The sequence below is a fragment of the Vombatus ursinus genome, unplaced genomic scaffold, assembly GCF_900497805.2.
Source record: "Vombatus ursinus unplaced genomic scaffold, bare-nosed wombat genome assembly UNPS02014179.1, whole genome shotgun sequence".
Classification (NCBI taxonomy): Eukaryota; Metazoa; Chordata; class Mammalia; order Diprotodontia; family Vombatidae; genus Vombatus; species Vombatus ursinus.
In genome coordinates this window covers 2152302-2175239 of record NW_020953957.1, presented here as the reverse complement: position 1 = coordinate 2175239, position 22938 = coordinate 2152302, and the positions used below count along the sequence as shown (strand labels likewise).

General features: G+C 36.3%; 1 protein-coding gene across 3 annotated transcripts in view; it reads right to left on the bottom strand.

Annotated features, from left to right (window-relative positions):
- Nucleotides 1-22938, bottom strand: part of ST7L (suppression of tumorigenicity 7 like) — a 58567-nt gene that overhangs the window by 11264 nt on the left and 24365 nt on the right. For all 3 annotated transcript variants that reach the window (XM_027860362.1, XM_027860364.1, XM_027860363.1), the window contains exons 6-12: nucleotides 19074-19152; nucleotides 15221-15375; nucleotides 13733-13830; nucleotides 13277-13391; nucleotides 12059-12131; nucleotides 11309-11411; nucleotides 1938-2088 (exon numbers count right to left, since the gene is read on the bottom strand). In XM_027860362.1, the coding sequence (XP_027716163.1) occupies nucleotides 1938-2088; nucleotides 11309-11411; nucleotides 12059-12131; nucleotides 13277-13391; nucleotides 13733-13830; nucleotides 15221-15375; nucleotides 19074-19152 (774 nt within the window). The remainder of the gene's footprint in view (nucleotides 1-1937; nucleotides 2089-11308; nucleotides 11412-12058; nucleotides 12132-13276; nucleotides 13392-13732; nucleotides 13831-15220; nucleotides 15376-19073; nucleotides 19153-22938) is intronic.

Below are 22938 nucleotides of genomic sequence, written 5' to 3'. Positions count from 1 at the left end.
TTGACTGGTATATGCTACCTCCTATTTCTCCCTCGGGGTGCCTTGAGAAAGTAAGAGCTAGGGTTTTCTGTTGAGAGTAATACGGTTAAGGTAAGGAGCTGGAGAGTGGAAAAGATTTGGAAGAGCCTCTGTGGGAAAATTATCAATATGAACAAATATTATCGTTCCTTTCTCTGAGGCAGTTACTCCTTCGTGAAGAGACCAGGGACCATGAGGTCACTGGGAAACTGGGAGACAGGGAACCATGAAGTAGGGCATAAAAAGAAAACGCTAAAGGCTCTGGAAGACAAATTCTGACTGCTTCACAGCGCTCCTCCTGCTATTCCTCTCGCACAGGCCAGTCAAGGAACACATGTTTTACAAAACAACCAAGAGGGTTCCACTAATTTCTCCAGACCTTGAGAAAACGGACTCTATCATTTACTTACTTAGTGGTTTATACATGCTGCTTCTGCATGACCACTGTATGAAGTGAACTGGGATTATTCTCCTCACTTTGTGGGCAGCTGACTTTATTCCAAAAGGACTTCTACACGTGATTCCTCAGGTTATGGCTGAGGGAGCACATCAAGGAATTGCTGCTGGTCCTGGGTTCACCTCGGAGCACCCTCTAATAGCTCCCCTACGGAGGTGGGCATAAAATGGGAACTGTTAAAAATTCTTGTGGACTCCTTGTGAGGGTTCTGATTCAGTTAAGTCTTTACTTTGGTCACTACCCTTTACTGGGGAAATATCAGTTTCTTCTCTTACAGGGTGCTGGCCATTGATAATTCTTTCATATCTTTTTTTAAATATTGATTTAATTTGATATTGATAATGCTTTCGATAGCTTTCACTTACATCATTTTGTGTGACTGAACACAAGAGAGTAAACGATACGTCCAAAGTTGTAAATTAAGTGACAAAGTTGAGTCATATAACAAGTCTATTCACGAAAAAGTGAATAATGTGTTATAGTGAAGTTATATGAGAGAAGAATGAAAAGAAAGTCGTATTATACTACTTATCCTAGTTTAATTTTCTGAATGAATACTTGTTTAAAAATAAAGCTGTCATTTTGGGAGGCAGCCATCTGAATTCATTTTGTAGTATGAGAATGACTATAAGAATTCCTACTGCTAAAAAATAGGTATCCATGGATCTTCACTTTCTTGTCTATTTATTACTTAAGAAGTTAAAAAGAAAAAAAGCGCAACTACATAACTTCTTACAAAGAAAACTTTAAAACAATTAAACAAACCTGAAAAAGTTCACTAGTCTAAAGTCTCTTCTATTTATCTATTATTTCCCCATACGTTTAACATTTCAAAAATCCATAACTTCATCAATGTGGGTGCTTCTTTCACCAATGTAGACGGCTACCCTATCATGCCTTAGCAGATCAAGCTGCTGTGCTGAAAAAAAAAAAAAAATCATCCTGTAACTAGTTTTCTAGGGAAAAGCCTCACCAAACTGAGCTGAGCTGGTCCTCAGATGATAGACATAACTAACATCTGTCAATGATCCAGTAATTGAAATCTTTATAGCCCAGTGGGACCTGCAAGAGCTTAAGCTCTGCTGGAACTGTCTTTGAATAGCCCAGAGTCACCTCCATGCCAGGATGAGGCATTAGAACAGGACTTAGAGATCTTCAGTAGAGTCCCCTACAACCATGTACTTTAAATAACGTTTATGTTACATCACTACAGCTAGCTACATGAGCTTTACTGGACATCTTAAGATTGCAGCTTCAATTCCACCCCAAATATGGCATCAAGATAAGTGAATTAAGCATTTCCAGCAATAAACCAAACATAATAGTACTGAATTCACTTTGAAACTAATCTGAACAACAAAGCCTTAAGGAGGCTAACACAATCTCATTAAAGCAGACTGCTAGTGAATGCTGTGAATAAAGTCAGAGAGATTAGCTAGTAGGATTGGAAAAGAATACTTACTGCCTTCCCACGTACACTGCAACAGATTAAGGGCACCTTCTATTCGTTTCCAGTGCTGAAGATGAAAGAAAGCATAGGCAACTGCCTCACTGTCCCCTCGCTTCAGAATATGTTCTGGGGGTAATATTAAACTTTTCATTTCAAGTAAATACTGGAAGAATAACACACACAAAGACACACAAGAGAAGAAAAGAAAGTGAAGTTATCTGGATTAGACCCAAACTTCACAAAAACACAAATCTCAAAACGTTAGGAAGCTTGTTTGCTATACTGAAATCTCAGGAGGAGTGATAGACTCATGATGAAACCGAAAATCCAGAAGAGGGGTGTGAGTGTATTAAATACTGATTAAAAAACATACACACTTACACAAGATTCTCATAGTTTATGATGTTCTCATTGGCCACAAAAATGGCAAAAGGAATAAAGCTTCCCCAAGATTAAAATGGAAACAGAAGATGAGAAAGTCGACTGACAATCTCCCCATGAACACCCCTGAGAAAAGCAAAAATGAAGAAGTCAGCAACACAGTAAAACAAAAATAATGTCAAAAATTTACAAAGCACCATGCTGGGGAGCATTGCATTGAAATAATTTTTCTTTTTTCCTCTTATTCTTGAATTTTCAGAAAAGAGAACTAGAATTAATAGAGCTGCCAAACTTCATTCTGAAATTCATCTTTTACTCTAACAGAAAAACCCTGCTTTACCATTAAAATCATTATTAACAGCAGAGAAATAATGGCCAATGTATCCATCAAACATATTAAAATGAAGATAGAAACTGAAATGTCCACTTGAACATATGTTATCTCTATTATCCATAACAATACTATTCAATGCTGTTTAGCTCGCCAATTTAGCTTTTCTCCACTCAGGGCTCAGGACTCTCTTCTCTCACTGAAATGAGCTCAGAAGACTCTCATTGGTTATGAGCAAGCTGATACTAAATTGTGAGTCATAATAGCCAAACCACACTAACTGGTTATAAAATGCAAGGGGAAAAGTTCCTACTTGCAGATGTGTTGCATAAGAAACATATTCTTTCACTTCAAATCAACAGTGTGGTTCCCATAATTTTTATACAGGCAAAAGTAAAAAGAACAGATATCTATGAGAGATGTTTGTAAAATCAAGATTCCATAGTCCTGTAATACATTTTAGCGGCAACAGTTTCAAAAATTTTAAAAGGAGACCATTAGGTCTCGCATTCTAAAATGTTTCTAATACATGCACCTAAATGCACAGCTCACTTCAATCATCCAAACATATATAAGATGAATTTTTTCCAGTTTGTTTATGAAATATGCCTCTTAGATAATGACTAAGCTTAATCCCCACCTTTAATCATTTTTGCTCTTGATGTTTCTGACTCTGTCCTCAAAGTGTAAGAATGCAGCCTGCTCATCAATTTATTTCAGCAGATGTCACAAACTATGAGATTATTTACTAATCCAGTTTGGGGACTTAACATTTCCCATTCAGTTTCTTAAAGGAATGCAGTAGAGGTTGTGCCCTGGTCAAGCAAAGCCCATTTACTGCCTGGCTGGGTTCTCTCCCTTAGTGCCTTGGGCCTATACTTGGGAGGGTAATATTCTTTCTAATCCCCTTTAATCCTCTTCCATTTTTTTTAAACATAGTAAAAGATCACTCACACCAGGCGGCTGTGGGAAAACTGGCTCAAATATCTGACCTCTGACATGACTCCTTATGCTCTCTGCGCTGAATACGCCACAAGTGCACTAAGTGCTTCAGTAGGAAGTGAGCGAGCGCGCACGCACACACACACACACAAAATGCTGCAAACACAGGAAAGTCTCTACCTGAAAATTACAAGTACTTAATTTCTTAATTTTGAGACCTACTTAACACATAGGAATTTTCCATTAAAGCTTACCTTAGTTTTTACAAATAGCAGCTCATATGGAACTGTGAAAATACTGCAATTATTTTATATTTACACTCCTAAAGACTTTAGTTTACTATTAACTAAAACCTTGGACTCCAAATGTTGTACACAGCTAGAGAACACTGCGAGGCACTCAACTTGAACCAAGATATTAGAATAATTCTAATCTCATAAGAGCAAATCATTTGAAGATTCACAATAAATATTTTCTCAACTCAATAATCTGCTGTTTAATAATTCCAGCAATAAAGGTATTCAAGCATGTGCGACTTTTTTCCTTTTGTCCAGACCTGCAGTCTCATAGATGTGGGAAAATCCTAGGGAGGAAATTCCCTCCAGCAGCTTTTCTATAGCTTACAGGTTTAGAAAGTTACATGGCCAATTGGTGCTGGGGGGTACGACTTGAATTCTGGTCTTCTCTATCTACAACCCCACACAGGTGTATTTATATACACATATGCAAACTTATAAGACATATTTGTGAGAAAATAAGTCCATGCTGTTTCTCAGGAAAACAAATCTAGGGCAGCTACGTGGCACAGTGTATAGAGCACCGGCCCTGGAGTCAGGAGAACCTAAGTTCAAATGCAGCCTCAAATACTGACAACACTCACTAGCTGTGTGACTCTGGGCAAGTCACTTAACCCCAACTGCCTCACCAAAAAAAAAAAAAAGGAAAACAAATCTGCAACTTTTTAATTTTAAAATTCTCCCTTGCAATAATTTATTTACATATTATCAAATTTTGCCTAATAATTCAAGTTAAAATATTCTACACATTTATCCCACAGGAACAAGTCATAATTTTCTGAGCTTAAAAAAAATGTTGATCTAAAACTCAAGAAAAATTCTCCATTTAATGAAAATGTCTATAATAAAAGGGGGATCCATCTCTTACCCAACTTCAACTTGTATATTTCATCAAATCAAACTAACAAACATTTATTAAGCACCTACTATGTTCAAGGCACTATGCTAGGCACTGGGGATACAAAGACAAAAAGTAAACAGTCCCAGCCTTTAAGAAGCCTACTGAGGGAATGTAAAATGTACACAAGTTATTAAAAACATGGTGCCAAAATATAATTTTAAGAGGTAGGAAGCACTAACAACTAGGGATGTGCTTTGAAAGAAGCTAGGGATTCTAAGAGGGGGAGGTGAAGATGGAGTGAATTCTAGGCATGGGGGCAGCATATGGAGGCAGGAGGCAGAGTGTCCTGTTCAGAAACAGCTAAGAGACCAATGTGATGAGTACAGAGAGGTCTTTAAAGGATGGGACATGAAATCAATTGGGAAGAGTCTGTGGCAGTAAGGTAGAGAGGGTTTCAATGTCTGGGTAAAGATTTTGTATCCCATCCTAGAGACAACAGAAGACGACTGAAGATTTTTGAACAGGACAAAGATCTGTGTTTTAGGATCATTAATCTGCCATGACAGCAATATAAAAATGATTTTGAAAGGGGAGAGAAGATAAGCCAGGTGAACAACTGTATTGTGATGATCAAGACAAATTTGAAATGACAGATTTCCTTGAGTATCATGACCATGTTTTTTGTACCTTGCTCCAACACCTAATATACTATTCCACTCTAATTGTTGGCTAACTCAGTCTAACACACATAGCTGAAGACTTTAGGATTCTCTACTAAAGTATTTTTCTAATGCCTCATCGTGACATGGAGGTGATCCTAGATTCTTGGAGGTTACCCCAGAAGAGCATAAGTTCTGGCAAGTCCTACCAAGCCAGGAAGCCTTCAAGTACAGGCTAGTGATGGATTACATTTCTGTTGTTGGAGAACCAGCCTAATGACGTACAAAGGTATAGTACTTGTAGTTTGATAATCTAGTAACAAACTTTTCTGGCCACAGAAACATGAGCGGACTAGCCAGTAAAGCAGAAAGGATACTGTGATGTTATTGTTACAGTACCCACATTAATGAAATCAAAGATCCCTAAAGTACATGTAGGAATATTTTCCAACTATGTGTGCAAAACAGAAGCCACTCCTTCAACATGGTATAGTAGAAAAAATGCTGGATTTGAAGTAAGAGGACCTGAATTCAAATCCTGACTCTACCACTAATTTGTGTGACCTTCAGCAAGTTACCAAAGCTCTCTGGGTCTTTGTTTCCTCTACTATAAAATGAAAGCATCAGACTAGATACTTCTAAGATTCCTTCCAATTTTCAGTCTATAATTTTATGATTTAAATGTTCATTTAATTTGTCTTAAATAAATATGTATAAGGAAGGGAAAAGGTTTAATTAAAAAGAAATAGGCATAAATCAAATATGCCATTGCATTTGTTTTATATTACACTGGGATTATATGTCATTCAGAAAAGGAGAAAATAAGAATATCTTTAAATAAGGTAACAAAGTGAAAAGCTAAGCTAAACAAAACTGGATCTTTTAAAGTGATGGGTCAATTGAGCTTCTCCAAAATTAGACAGGTTGACATAGTAATCTGTTTCCAAATCCATTCCCCTGCAATGTTCCAAGTTAACCCCACTAAGTTTCACCTCTCCTATGTTATCTCCTATGTTACACGTATTTTAGGGATCTTTCCCAAGCTGGGAAGACCTTCACCATTAACTTGGAACCTATTCCATGCACACTAGAAGTTTCCAGAAGCAAGGCTGACTTGGCTACTCTAGAACAATACCTGAAAAGCTAAGTTACACATACATCTGTCAGACAGTAAATAACTACTAGAACCTATTTGCACTGGTCACATAGAAAATTAGAGCAACAGCCACCTCAACATTAGGGTTAAAGTAATATGGTGGTATAGCGGTCTAGCGATTACCTTTATAATAAAAGCTCTAAATAATACCTATTGTTATACTCAAACTACCTCTAAGTTTGTTATGCTTTGATCTTTATAATTTATTTTAAAGATTACCTTATATCTACCCCCAGCTCTGTAAGTCTTGCAATGGTCTTTGGCCAAACGCAATAAAACTCTGACCTGAAGTAATGATAATGCTCTATAATCTTCTTCCTTGTAAAGGCAGAGGTTAAAGACAAATCTGTCTGAGAGCATCTGAAATTAAGTTGCTTTGCTCTTGATCAGTCATGCACACAAATGCCAATTTCTCTCTGCAATTATCATTCTCAGTGCACATTCTATGAGACTGGACAAGCGAGCTGAATGCAGAGAGCCACGTGGCTCTGTATGAGGGGCAGCTGCTATCCATACCCTCAATAGCCTCAAGACACAGGGGATATGATCCTACACTGAAGGAATGGCAAAGGGAGGCATCATCCATTCAAAATGGGTATCAAACGTTTTACCTGCCCTGTTTGGATAACAGGGACACTTGAAGGACCAGAAGCAGGTCCCACTCACACTATGTGGGGGTCAGCATCTATAACCCCCTCACCTCTCTTGTCACTCCTTCCATTGCATTCATGATCTCATCTTATCCCCTCTCAGTAACTCTGGGCATGTGCCACTGCAGGACAGGCATTCTGGGATAGTTAAGCAGTACACTGATAGTGCCCTCATTGCTAAAAGAATAGTCTACGATCAGCGGTATACAATGTTCTGAATGTTTCAAAGTGCTCCAGACTAACCAGAACAGACTTTATATTCTACATATTTACTTTTTTTTTTTTTAAATCCCCTTGCAACTATAAAAGCCCCAGGCAAAGTCAACTTTCTTGCCAGCACCAGACTAAAAGCAGCTTTAATATTAAACAAGAAATTCTGAAAAAAAATAAAATAAAATAAGCTAACAGAAAAAAGTACTCCTGAATGTGCTCAAGACATGGAGATTTTCAAAAACAAGTATCCTCTCTTTTGAATAATCTGCTTTACTATTGTACGTAATGTATATATACCTATTTATGTACATATTGTTTCCCAAGCTAGAATGTAAGCTCCTTAAGGACAGGGGCTGTTTTTGTTTTTGCTTTGTATCTCCAGTGCTTAGCATTGTGCCCTGAACATAATAAACATTAAAAGCTTGTCAGCTGTTGATTGCATACATTCTGCAAGATACAAACAAGCTTTGCTCAGGGTGTCAGACTAGTTAATTCCCATCTGTCTTGGGCCCTTCACCTTGGATCTTCACTGTTTTCAAGAGAAGAATGCCTGAGTTTTATATATTCTTGGCTAAAAGCACAACAATGGCACTTACAGGGAAATAGGACTGCTCAGACAAGAAAAAGAAAGGGGTTGGGGATGAGTATGCCAATGAGGAGGCAATGATTTTCAGTGACAATCAATCTTGGTAACATGAAAATAGGAAACCTTTCAATGAAATACTCTAATTTTAGTCAGAGTATCTTTGCCTGCCCAAAACAAGAGTCAGTTTTTACAGAAAGCTGGGAGGAACCATGGAGACCATCTAGTCTAGGGCTTCTTAACCTTTTGTAAATCATGGATCCCTTTGGCAGTCTAGTGAAGCTTATGGACCACTTCTCAGAAGAATTATTTTAAATGCATAGAATACCTACGATTACAAAGGGAAATAATTATAATGAAATACAGTTAATAAAGTATTTTTAAAAACCAAGTTTACAGACTGTGGATCTAGTCTAATTCCTACTTTTGATAAATGAGGAAACTGAGGCCTAGGAAGATAACAAGGTATGTCAGAAAGATGCCAGACTTATTCCTCTGGAGGTCTTATAATCTAACATTCCATTTTAACCAAATGCATGTACAAAGGACAACCAAAAATACTAATGGTATTAAAAGATACCTTGTATTCAAAACTTGGAGAAAAGAAACTTATGGCTAATGACAAGAAACATGAAACAAGTAAATATGGTCATAAGTAATATTCTGGAATCTTCTTCTCTAAAGATATTTGAGAACGTGATAGACATCCATATGTATAGAACTGACTAGATAAAGCTAGCCTGAAAGCAGAGAAATGAATTAGGACTTCTGGAGAATCAAAGTATAAAAGGTTTCCCCAATCTGCCTGGACGTAAAATATGCAGCAGCTCTAGTGATAACACATACAAAAGTTGCATAACCAAATAAAAAACTTGCTGGTATAAACAGAATATACAAACCCCAAACCAAGACCACAGGGTTATCATAACTGTTGGGTACCGAAATTTACTCAGAAGAATTAAAGGTCTGTACAAGTAATCAATATTAATGAAATACCTAAAAGTAAATTCATAGCCTGGAGAAATTTATGTGATCTTTCTCCATTGCACTTCTAATAGTTTCCAGCTTTAACAAATTGCACAGCTCTAGACCCACAGTCATTCCTGTTGGAGCTGTATGGAAAGCTGCCAACAAACATTCTCTGCTAAATCAACTTTATCCTTTGTCATTTTACTGTTATGTTTCATATGATAATTTATGCCAAATTTGCATAAGAAATTTGTAAGAAGAAATGAAAACGTTTTTAAAAATGCTGAAAATGTCATTGTTCATTAGGTTAAAGAAGTTATCACGAACCTCAATAGAGGTTTGAGAAGGAAACCCCCCAAAGTCCTTTACGTTTGCTTGGCCCCAGCTGAGAGTTAGGAATATAGACCATGACAGGGGAAAAAAAAGAGAGAGAGGAGCCTGAACGTACTTCATCAATGTATGACTGTAGCAAAAACAGACAGCCACAAATTCCAGAGCTGTGTCAGTTCATATAACATTAATGTTATTTAAGTGGGACACTGTCCAGATTGTTGGGACTCAAGAGTTTCTCAGAAGTACCTTAATGACTATGCTGTTTGATAGAGTTCAGCTTAAGAATTCCACTCTTTTAAAATAATGTCATTTTGCAGCACAATTCAACTCTCAATTGAGTATAATAATAAAAGTTGGGTCATCACCTCATCTATTATTCAAGAAAGTCCCATCTTCCCATCAGGCCATTTGTTGGACTGGCTAAAAAGTACAGGCTGTTTTGTTTTTAATAAATTACTAATGAAAATTAATTTTAAGTAAAAAAAAATTAAAACAGGGCCTATTATTGAAAACCTTAAAGAAAATCTCTTCAATGCAGTAGTTTTTCCATCGAAAATTCAACCTGGAATTTACAGAAATGTCTAACAATTTAACCTTATATGTCATGAAATGATCATTTTATATTTGTTTTCAGATAAAGTAGTATTAAAAAGTCCCTATGAAGAGCATAGTGGCCATTACCTAATTAGAGTAGTTTTCAGTAGCTATTCTACTTGCCTTTCCATATAAAATGGACAATTTTTACCACTATCCAGAATAGCAATAGTTTTTTAAAAAATACTTTTTTCATTAAAAAAATTAAGATTGCTGGTTTTATGTAATGAAGGGATAAATCAGTCAAGGTACAAAAATGTAAAGTGAGTAATTAGTTCTAAGATTTAGAATCATTTTCTAGGCAATTCTGCCTAATATTGCTTATTCTTCACACAAGTTTACCATTTATTAGTAACACTGCATTTGTGCATAGCACTGCAGGGTTTATAAAACATTTTCCCCATGACAACTTCATGAGGAAGGTAATAACAGTATTATTATCTATTTCCATTTTACAGATAAGGGAACTGAGGCTCCCATGTTATCTTGCTTGAGCAAGGTCACACAATTTGTGTCAGAACCAGGATTTAAGCCTAAGTCTGCTGACCCGTAAATCAAGCGCACTATTAGTATCTCATGTTGTGGGCTCTGCCAACCTACCTAGGGGTAGGGGGGCCAAGGAGGCTCTCAGTAAAGGCCTCATCTCTGTAGACTCTATTTTTTTGGAAATTATTTCTTGGACATTAATCCCTTTAGTGTTCACCAGTTTCCAAGTTCCATAATCTTATCTTGTATTATACTTAATTGCAACTAAAACTTTTTCTCAATATGATGTACAATGTCTATTTAAAAATTTTTTAAAGTATTTTTAATATGCCTTAAAAAAACAGCAAGCAATATTCAATGTTAGGTGAGAATACATAAATATTATTCAACAAGCCATGCCGATAGGGTGTGTAACAAAGAAAAATGAAACTGGTACACAGTTTCATCAGGGACTACACAAACATCAACTCAGCAGTTCTGGGAACTTCCACATCTGTTTCCTATCATTGATTATTTTAATCTATTTGTCTCCAGTCTTTGTCCAGCTCAGGTCCAAAACTCAGGCATTTGTCTAGAAAACACTCTTACAGTAAAACACAGGAAATTTGATTTAATGATTCAAAATATGAATGACCCTCCATTAAAACCATGCCATTTGGCTATTTCTCCCCTAAAGCTATAGTGAAAGCAACAACTAACTGAAGAGACAGACTTCAGACTATTCTGATAGCAACCTCCAACTCTAAAGCGATTATTCCTATTGGTTTTTATAAATGTTCTTAACAACCCCTTTAGTCAAATGAGAAAAAAGCAAGCTAGAATAGTTAAGACTATTAGACTAGAAGTTAGAAGATCTAGTTTTTGATACAATATCTGCCATCGACTTAGGTAATGTTGATATTTTCATAAAAAAAAAAATGCAGTTCTAAAAGAAAAGCAACTCACTTACTTTTGGAACATGAGGGTTAAATTCTACTGCTCTATGAATTGCTTCCACGGCATTAATTTCCGCAGTGCTCAGTCCTCTTCTAGAAGCTGTTTCTGGAGAAAATCTGGGGGGAAAAAACCATTAAAGAAAAAAGGAAGAATTATGAGTTAAGACCATAAGTCAACGTCCCAAAATTGAGAGGTTTCTGGTGATAGGAAAAGGCAACTGATTTCTAATACTGAAAGTAAAGCCACCTGGTTCAATATATACAACCAGGAAGCAAAGGGAACAGAAATCTTCAAACATATTTGAAGTACAGTTGATTGCAGAAGCACTTAGAAACTAAGTTAGACCCTTTGGGAAGGATAATAAAATCAGGAAAGCTACAGAGGAACATCTATAGTCCTACTACATAGAAGGAGACCTCTACCAGTTTTCACCTGAGAGGAATGCAGGCAAAAGAAAAAGTTTCCCTTCATTCAGCAAATAGACACGTTCAGAAATGCATTCAGAACAACCAACAATCAAGGGAATTCAAAATTACCCACATTATATATAAACTCAGGGAAATAGCATGTGATATTTCATTCTAATACATAAAATGTCAAATAATTAAGGCCAAAGAGTTTCAAGGCCTTAGTAAAGATTAAGAGAAAAACAACTTTAAAAGGAGCATTATTAAAAACTAGCAAAGAAAAAAAATAAATGTTCTTATATTTGGGTCTACAGTTAGTATCTTCTCCAGATGATCTAAATTCCACAGCTACTCACCTATCCGACACGGTCCTAGTCTTCAAGAGTGCTGCTGTATAACAAATTGCTGCTGACTTTGGAAGACTGATATCTGTAATAAAAAGATCCGAAATCTGTGAAATCAAACTTAAATTGCTTAAGGAAAATAATTTTAAAATTATGTCTACAAACACATTATGTAAATTTCATAACTCTTTTTTATTTTTTTAATGTCAAAGTTGACTTTCAAAAAGTTAAAGTTCCTGCACCAGAACTGCAGTGGTAAAGATCTTCTCTTTAATGACTCTCAAAACTCAAGTGAAACTAGCAAATACAATACTAAAATGGAGGATTTCCTATTTTTTCCAAGAATACAACAGTGAAATTCTACAGCATAATAGTATTAGAATACTGAATAAAGAATTCAGAACACAGGAGCAAATCTCAAATTTTTTAAACCAGTTAAATCTCAAGTCCTAGGCTTTCTCTAGCAGCAGCTCACTTTGATTTCTTAAATACAGTCTCCAAGCTTGTCTAGCACATGGATCCCAAGCAGGCCAAGCATCTGGTAAGTAACATATGGAAAGGATTTCTCACAAATTTCTTCATGAGCGTGCATCATTCTGAAGCACTTCTTAAGCGTTCCAGATGTTTAAAAGAAATAAACTTTTCTCTCCAAATATAACACTTTCAAACTTTCCAAGTCAACAGGCAAAAAGGAACAGGTCACAAATATTTCTAAGTTAATGGTCAAAAATCCACAACAGTACAGGTGTGGTAAACAACAAGGTGCTCCGATAAGCTGAAAGGCATGTCAAAGGACACTGTGATGAGTGATATCAGGCTACTTTCAGCTTGTGGTTACAAGAAGATACCTCACAGGGGACATCTTCATGTCCCCAGGGAGAACAGTTGCAGTGTGTCTCTGTAACAATCCTTACAACTCCTGAGGTGAACTGATGCAACTATTTCATAGGAGCAAGACCAGGGTACTTTGGCAGGATAAAAGGCATCCCTTTCAGATTTCTGATTCATTTAAAGACCCTGATGAGAAGAAGACACTTCCTAATGACCCATGCCAGTCTGCCCTTTGTGCTACCATTAGTGAACTACATTAAAGGAAAGAAACAGAAAGTCCAAAAATCTCTCTGGATCCCAATGTTTCATGCACATTAATGCTGAACCATCTGACAGATACACTAAGAGAGAAAAGGGAATGTAAATGTTAGGTAAAAGTGTTAGACAAACACCACTTACCATCATATTTCGCCAGAACTGCCTGAACATCTGCATAAGCCTGTAATTCTAGAAGGGATTCTAGAAGATTTTCATGGATGTTCAACATACTAAGAGGAGGAAATTCTTTCATTAGCTGCATATTAAAAAAAAAAATGGTTAAAACATGGAACATAGAAGTTGTAGTTTAGCAAAATAACAACATATTGTCTCTCCCTAGATGAATGTAAGCTCCTTGAAGGCAGACAGTTTTCATTTTTGTTTTAGTCTCCAGTGCCTAGAACTAGAATATGCTTAACAGATGTTTATTAAATTGAATTTGTTGAATAAAAGAAACTCTACAACTTGCTAAATAAAGCTATATTCCATATACATTGTTATTAAGTCAATTAAAAACTGATTCAACTAAAAATTTAGAACTTGCTGAAAACACTTTTAATTATTAAAAGTAGCAGTATGATCTTCAAAATTACTCACATCTCTCATTATTTTTACTGCTTCTCTTATTCTTCCTAATTTTCTTGCACACATTGCTAGTCTTCGTTTAATATAAACCAATACATTGGTGTCTCTTCCTAAATGAAAAAGAAAAGAATGATACAACTACCGGCTAACATGATTATCTGAAATTTTATTTATATTATCCATTATATTTCCTTACTTACACTGGAAGAAGTAACCGAAATAAAAGCGTATAATTTATGTCTCTACAAATAACTGGTCCAACTAATACAATGCAAAGTCTGCAGTACATGTGCATGTCACAAGTTCATGTTTAAGACTCACAGAAAAAAAAGCCATTATTAATTGAGAAAAGCAGCATTAACTCATTATTTTATATTTCTACTTAAATAACAGTATTATGATAATCTTCACTTGTTTTGACTGGCTAGCTAAGAGATCCCAAAATAAAATTTCCATGGACAATTAAACTTAAAAAAAAAAAAAAAAAGCTGCCAATGGATAACAAACTCAAACTTCTAGAAACCGTTTTAAAAATGTTTCTGTAACTATCTCATACTCATATTTGAGATTTTACAAGGATAAATAACATGATACTTTTTAACAGATGCAATTTCATTAGTTCCAGCCTGCAAAATTATAAATTCCCACAGTTAGTGTTATAATAACATACAGTAATGAAACATACTGTATACATCAATATTTAGCCTAGAGAGGGGACATTATCCAAACCTGAATTTCCACAAACAAAAAGATTTAGAACTTAACTGCTAACAGATAATGCAATATATAAACATTTCAATTTATTGTCCTCTAACTGCCAAAATCATGAAATTGAAGCCCTTTGGCCACAAAGAGAAGGCAGCAGCAGCGTTGTTGCTCCTAATGTGTCTGGTAAAAGTGTCTCCCTATGGAGAAAAGAGAGACCTTAGTTTTTGTGGTTCGCCAAAGGACCACCTCAAGCATTTCATGGAGAATTTCAGAAACAATTAGGACAAGGTATGAGGGTGAGTGGGTATTGTGCTGAGAATTTAATAAAGTGAATTCATCCTTATCCCACTGTAGTTCCCTGGCCCTAATTCTAGACATCCAGAGCTTGAACAGCATTTATTTTGGGATGACAGAGGAACAAAGCAGCATTACATTACCAATAAGAAAACTCTAAAATATTGAATACAGCACCTTCCTTTTAAGAACAACAAACTGTTTCAAGGTGAGTCTTTAATGATTCTCCCATCTTCCCCCTGAGATAAATTACATTTGTTTGGACAGTAACTACTATAAAAATTGGTATTGTATCTTCTTTCAACATAATCTGAGCAAAACTTCTATATTTTTCTCCTAATGAACACATTTTTTTCTTTTTTTAGTTTACAAATAACCTAGGTAAATAGATTAGCCACTTCCTATGAAAATGAGGTAACCTATGAGCATTTACCTTAAAAAGAAAAAAAAAAGAGAGCATTTGGAAAGATATGCTCAACTCAGTTTAGATGTGCTTACTAAGTTGGGCTTCGTGCTGAGGACTCTGGTGCTGGTGCTGCTGTGACCTCCTGTAAATTGTCTCCCCAGCTTTGAGGGCCTGTTTAAATAACTTCTCAGCATCGACAATCGTCGTTGCCTCCTCCTCAGCCAAGAGAACATAGGCGGTGGCACAACTGCAATGAAAGCAAAATGATGAAGGGAACAGTCCATTTTCTAAACTCCTCTTCTGCCCCCCTTGTGTCCTCACACTGACCCCCCCCTCCTTCCCAACCCCTTTAGCTTTAAATGGAGCTGGTCAGGATTTTAATTCACTAGTAGCCCATCACACAGAAGTAACCACAGCACCGCCCTTCCCGGACTGTTTTCCTTCCATCCCTTCTCCCCTCCTCTTGGCCCCTCTCTTTACTATCCTTCTCTCTCACTTCCCAGCCATCTCCAGACTGAGCTGCCTCCACTCCAGCCATCTTTCACAACACCTCTGGACTTCCTGTTCCTGGAGACAGCTGGGGGCATCACAGTACACAGAACACTGGGCTTGGAGTCACCAAGACTTGAGCTCAAATCCAGCCTCAGACACTCACCAACTGGGTAACCCCAGGCAAGTCATACAACCTCTGATTGCCTCAGTTTCTTCTGTTGTAAACATGGGGAAAATAATAGCATCTACCTTTCAGGGTTGTTGTTTAGCACAGTGCCTGGTACATAGTAGGTGCCACAGAAATGCTTATTCTTTTCCTTCCCACACCAGAACCACTTAAATTCCATCCCTGGATCCCTGGGCTCTGATAGCTAGCATTTATACAATGCTTTAAAGTCTGCAAAGTGCTTCATACCTGCCATCCCATTGGATTTTCACAGCCCAGAAAGGCAGGTGCTGTCATTATTTCCATTTGACAGAGGAGCTCCCCTAAAGGCAGATGGGCAGTGGATACAGAGCTTGACTTCTAGGACAGTGACTTAGCCTCTCAAAGCTGTGGTTTTCTCCTTTGTCTCTTGTCTTACCTCGCTCTGAATCAAACCTCCTTATCAATTCCAGGTCATTTCCAGACCATCCTGCTGCACATCTACCCCTTCTTACCCAGCTTTTTAGTTCCCCTTTATATGCTGTCTTCCTCCATTAGAATATAAGTTCTCCTGTTCACATCCAGAAAAAGAACTATGGAGCTTGAATGCAGATCAAAGCATATTATTTGCTCTCTTTTTGTTTCTTCTTTCTCACGGTTTCTCCCATTGGTTCTAATTCTTCTTTACAACATGACTAATGTGAAAATAGGTTTAATAGGAACATGTATGTTGAGCCTATAACAATTTACATGCCATCTTGGGGTGGGGGGAGGGGAGAGATATGGAGAAAATTTGGAATCAAAATCTTGGGGAAGTGAACGTTGAAAACTAAAAATAAATAAATAAATTTATTTTAAAAAAAAAGACTATAAGTTCTCTGAGAGCACGGACTGTCTTGTTTGCTTATATCTGCATCCCCAGTGAATAGCACATAGTAGGAGCTCAAAATGCTTTGTCATTCATTCATTCCAGGTCTTTTTGTCCTATTATTTATCTTTTTACCTCTGCTTTTTCTTTCTCTGAACTATTTCCTTCTCCATTTTTTCTTAAGGTGATGGAGTGAGGGTGAGAGAGAGTGAAAGAAAGAGAGAGAGAGACAGAGAGAGAGAGAGAGATGTAAAGTGCACAACATATTTTATAAAGAGGTAGCATGATGAATTATACCATAACTAAGCCTGCTTTTAGTCTGTATATATTAAGATGCTTATCTTAGTTTATTTCTCTAATTTAAAAAATTATATTCCCATGAATAAAAATTTTTCAGGAATGGGGTGACTAAGACATGCTATTTGTACAGGATAAATTTCTTTTTCTAAAAACTTCTGATTCATGTTCTAGTAAATTTTTCCAAAGAGACCATAACTCCCCAACAGAGTCAAGAAGAAATAAAGCAAAAAAAAAAAAAAATCAAGGGAGATGAGGGCAATGTAGGAGAAAATAACTGTGCCTTATAAGAACTACCATGTTCCTGATAGCCCAGAAACACCCCCCCCCCCCCCCATGATCCAAAAGCTAGATCTCTCCTCACTCTCTCATTCTGGGTCTGGCTTCCTTTACACTGTTTCCTTTTTATCTAGGGCACTACAAATGGTATCTAAAGCAAGTCTATCCTCCCTTTGCCCCCTATACTAGTTTTCGCAATCCCCTACACTATTACAAGTCTCAAGTCTTCCTCCTCACTGAAACTTACCTGTTCTATGTATTCTTTTCCTTTGGGGTTAGGGTCCCTGAAATTTCCAAGGTAATGACTACATAACTTGGTAAACTGAATCTTATTAATATAATGTTTTCAAAAGTGAGAGGTTCTCCCTGTACCCTCCAGGTACTGTGTTCATTTTAAAAGCATGCTTGTGAAGACAATGTTCCTACCTTGTTTCTTTAACACAGGAGAATGACGGAATTAATAGAAATATCTGGCCAGGTAAAAAGAGAAGATGATACTAGGGCAGGGAGACAATTAAGGGCCATACAAGGCAAAACAAACCACGTTATGTAAATACTCTCCATATTACACTAGTAAGAGCTTTCAATAAAAGGGAAATATGGGGTAGCAAGGTGGCTCAGTGATAGAGCACTGGCCCTGAAGGCCATTTAAACTCAGGAGCGTCTGAGTTTAAATCTGGCTTTAGACACTTCAGACTTCAGACAGCTGGGTGACCCTGGACAAGTCACTTAACCCCAATTGCCTCAAAACAAAGTGAAGTATATAATAATTCCACTAACCAAGAAAAAATACTTAAAAAGGAGAACTTGTACCTAATCTCGACGTGTTTTGAAGTATATATGAATCAGAGAGAAAGGACTACTGAAATTATATTTTTGTAAGAAAGACTGCTTTAAATATTTCTCTACCCTACAATGTCCAATTGACGTTCCTTAACTTCTTAAAGATGAAACCCCAAATTTACCCCTCTAAAATGTATCCCTGGACAAACCAACTCTGATTCCTTTCATTCTGCATCCTTTGACATTTATAATTTCCTATTTTATGCTTAGCGATATGTTTTTAATGTTAAGTTGATTTGTGAGTGCATGTTTCATTTCAAATTAAACTTCAATGTTCTAAAGAGCAGGGACTAGGCCTTTTACTTTGAAAGTCCTTTTTGCCCCTTAAATACCATTTTGGTTCAGAGAACTTTAGGTATTTAATAAATGCTTACTAATAAAATGAACTGATTTTAACGAACAGTATAATGAAAACTAAAACCTGTAGTTCTGGAGAACCCCTTTCAAAAACCTATCAGGATAGAAAAAAAAAATCTTTCAGAGGGTACATGCTTCTGTATTTTCTCACAGACCTAGGAACTCTGATATAAGTCAGGGATGGGGAACCTGCAGCCCCGAGGCCACATGTGGCTCTCTAAATCCTCAAGAGCAGCCCTTTGATTAAATCCAAACTTCACAGAACAAATCCCCTTAATAAAAGGATCTGTTCTGTAAAAGTTGTACTGAATCAAAAGGCCACACTTGAGGACCTAAAAGGCCACATTTGGTCAAGGTCACAAGTTCCCCATCCCTATAAGTATGAATTACTGTCAATTGCATTAGCAATCTCAATTTTTTAAAAAAAGGACTGTTTCTATTTTTAACATCTTAAAGAAACAAAAACCATAGTTCCAAAAATATAGCATAGTTGTCAAAAAAAAAAGTTTTACTGTATTCATGATATGCATATTTGGGTGAAAAAACTCTTAAAACTTTTCCAGGTTTCTTTAAAAATAATAAATAATTAATGTAAAACAACATAAAAATGTTTGACAAATCAGGTGTCTTGGTTATTCCTTATTTTCACATATTTCAAACTTACTCATTGTTCAGTTCTAAAGCTTGATAAGCTGCTTTGATGCGAGCTGGAGGATTTCTCTCTCGCCATGCCTTCTGCATAACTATAGGAAAAATTTTCAAAAAAGAAAATTATAAATATAAATTTTCTTATGTAAAATGTACAAAATGCTACGGAGGTAAATACTGTCAAATTATATATTCCTGAAACTCACACGAATGGAACTGGGTTAATATCTCATATTAATCCAATTAGTTGATGTAAACTTCCATTTAATGTGAAAGCCTGAAGCATAACAATTACAAAGTATATCTTCTTCGTCACATGTGTGAATAAGCACCATTGTGAAATACTAAGTTTACCAAGCCTCTATAAAATATGAACACACACATATACCTGGAAAGTTGTGTTCAGTTTGTATTAAGACAATCCACTGAGTTCAAGCCACCTGTCACATTATAATCAACCTGAAATATACCACCAGTTCTTAACATTCTGAAAGGTAACAAGAAGCTGCTAAAAACATATGAAACCTGTATTGTTAAAAAAAAAAAAAAAAGTCTTCATTTGTGTTATGTTTTAATCCAAGAGGTATATTTTAATTTCCTTTTGATGGAAAAGACAAGAGAATCAACTTCATACACTGAACACTTCTAGAAAATGTCAGTAGTTTCCTTTAATTTTTAACAAAACCCTAATTTAGGAGCTCCCTTCAACCAAAGGAAGAACATTGCCACTTTGCTACTTCCATTTACTGGATTAAAATAAAGATTTCACATCAAAAGTTTCTAAACAATAACTCAAAACTACATCCCTGGAACTATCTGGCTTATTTCAGGTTTGATAAGAAACCTAGAGAATCTATGTATGTTTCTTTTGGAACAAAACCTGCGACTGTCCAGTAAGAATAATGTGGAAAATGTTTGAGTTTTCCTTTGGAAACAAAATATTAGTCTTGGCTTGGAAAAGGAGACAATACACTCCACTTGTGCAACAAAAATACATTCCTCATATCAAACATGTCACCAACTAGATGACAGCTAATGCTTCCTGAGCTTGACAAATTGATGCGAGTCAGCATCTATCTAACAATGACCAGGTAAGAGACGGCGATTCTGTTGAAACACTGAACAATTACCCAAGAACGAAGTACTTAGATAGACAATATTAAGTGAGCTTACTCCTCCCACCCTAAATTATTTATGTTACACAATTATGGGACTCTCTTTTATAAATTACACAGTACTTTCAAATCAAAATGTAAAAATTAAAACAGAATTAGAATACCTAAAATAAAATTATATAAGTTCTTTCGCCTTTCATACTTTTCACATGAGAGAATAGCCAAATAACCAGATTCCCAAACAAGTACTGTTAAAAGATATTCCACAAATCACAAATAATAGAAAGTTACGACGAAATATATACTTTAGGACCCAACTATGGAAAGCAACTGTGAGTTATGTATTGTAGTTAAATAGATGTAATGAATGAAAATAATCAGGAAAAATGTCAGATATGTGCTTTCTAAAGATGTTACAAATATGTTTCATGTATTTAGTGATATATTCTCTCCCTTCCCTTAGGGAGGAGGGGAGAAAATTATGTGAGTTGAGTAGCAATACAGTTGAGAAGATAAACTTGGGTGAGGGAAGAACTGCTGTAGAATCAAGAGTTATCACCTAAACCCTAAGACCTTAAAAAAAAAAAAGTAAGCAGGATTGTTCGTGGCTTTCCAAATGACCTGCCTAAGCCTTCTAAATTGCTCTTCAAAACCAAGGCAGTACCTGGACTGGGGAGTGTTAAGGAGAGGGAGGCTGAGAATGGTGACTTTACACAGGAAAAAATTCACATCCATCTTGATCATATATGCCAAACATCATCAAGGACATGTATAATGAGAAAAGGAGGTGAACTTGTAATGTAGTAAGAGAGATGAATAACAGGACTGCTTTAGCGTTGCACTAGTATCCACGAAAATACTAAAACACCTAGATGAGGGCTTCAAATGCACTGGTTAGGTAATCTATAGAAGACTTATGGAAAGGCACAGACAAGAATTACAGATGAGAAGGCATGGATGGATAACAAACTCTACTGATGAGAGAACTGCCAACACTGATGAGAGACATCAACCAATTAAGGATTATTAACAAACATTAAATTAGTACATTTCGAGGAAACTTCTATTCTTCCTAAGGGGTAGTAGGTGGCACAGTAGATAGAGCACTGGGAATGGAGTCAGGAAGATTCATCTTCATGATTTTAAATCTGGCCCCAGACACTTAGTAGCTGTGTGACCCTGGGCAAGTCACTTAACCTATTTGCCTCAGTTTCCTCAACTGTCAAATGAGCTGGAGAAGGAAATGGCAAACGACTCAGGTCCTCAAATATTTGTAGAGAGATTGTTTATTTTAGTGTTTATTTTATTTTAAAGTTTATTTTAGCAAAGTTAGGTCTTTGCATATCAAAAGTATGTGAAAAAAATTGTGCTTATCGTCGTCAGTTTATCAGTCTGTCAATTTAATCATCCTTCTGAGGTGCAAACAATTCCTAAAAAAAAACCCAAAAAACTAAATATACAGACATACTTTGGAGATACTATGTAGCTACTCTACATAGGCAGTTTCCCCCTCTTTGTTCATCTTTACTTCAAAGCTCTTTTGATTAGATTTTCAAGAGTCCATGCAAACATATTTTTAAAATAAGAGCTAGCATTTATATAACACTTTAAAATTTGTAAAGCACTTTACAAATGTTTTCTCCTTATAACAACCCTGGAGGGTAGGAGGCTATTAAAACAGTAATAGGAAAGGTGTACCACAACTTACAAAGCAATTTAGAAAAATTCCTAATTAAGAGTAAGCCTGAAATTTTAGAATGGGAAAATAAGCTTGATTCAGCATACCTCAGTGGGTAAATTCCCATATGCGCTTTTCCATAAGAATAGCGTGATAGTTTATCAAGTGCTTTGCTAAAATCTAGATAAATTATATTTCCAGAATTCTCTTTATCTACTAGTTTAAAAATTCTTTCCAAAAGGGAAATAAGGTTAGCCTAAGATAGATAACCTATTCTTGATGAAGTTATGCTGGCTCTCGTAAGTATTGGTTTCTTCATTAGATGTTCACTAACCATGTTTATGATAATTTGTTCTAGAATTTTGCCCAGAATTGGAGTCAAGCTCACTGGCTTATAATTTGGAAACTCCATTTTCTTCCCTTAAAAAAAAAAATCTGGACATTTGCCTTCTCCAATCCTGCAGTATCTCTTCATTTCTGGATAATTTTTCAAAGATCACTGACAAGGGCTTAGCAACCACATCTGCCAGTTCTTTCAATACCTTAGGACGTAATTCATCTGAGCCAGGTGACCTGAACTCATCAAAAGCAGCTATATGTTCTCTAGTTTCTTATTTCTGCTGGGTATCAACCCCCTAATCCGAAATTTCTATTCTGTCCTTTTTAGTACAGAGATGATTCTTTCTGGTAGAAAAAATAAGCAAAATAAGAATTGAGAAGATCCACTTTCTTTCTCTCATCAGATGTCACTGTCCTCCCTCCTTGTAAACAGCAGCTCTGTTTCTTCTTTGAGCTTCGTCTTTGCCCCAGCATAAATTCTGCTGTTTTGATCTAATACTCCTAACCCTGTTCTTACAGGAATATGCCACGCTTTATATCCATCTTCTATTACTCATCCTTGCCTTCATCTTTTGCATACATCTTTTAAAAAAATCCAAGTTGGCTGGTGAGTTCCATGTGCATCCATACTGACCTCTTTAGACAACTCCCATTTCTCCTCATTTGAACTGTTTTTCTTAGTGTCTTCAGAATATTACACTTAAGTGCTTCCTATTCCTCCTGGGCTGACTTCCCTTTTAGAATTTTAA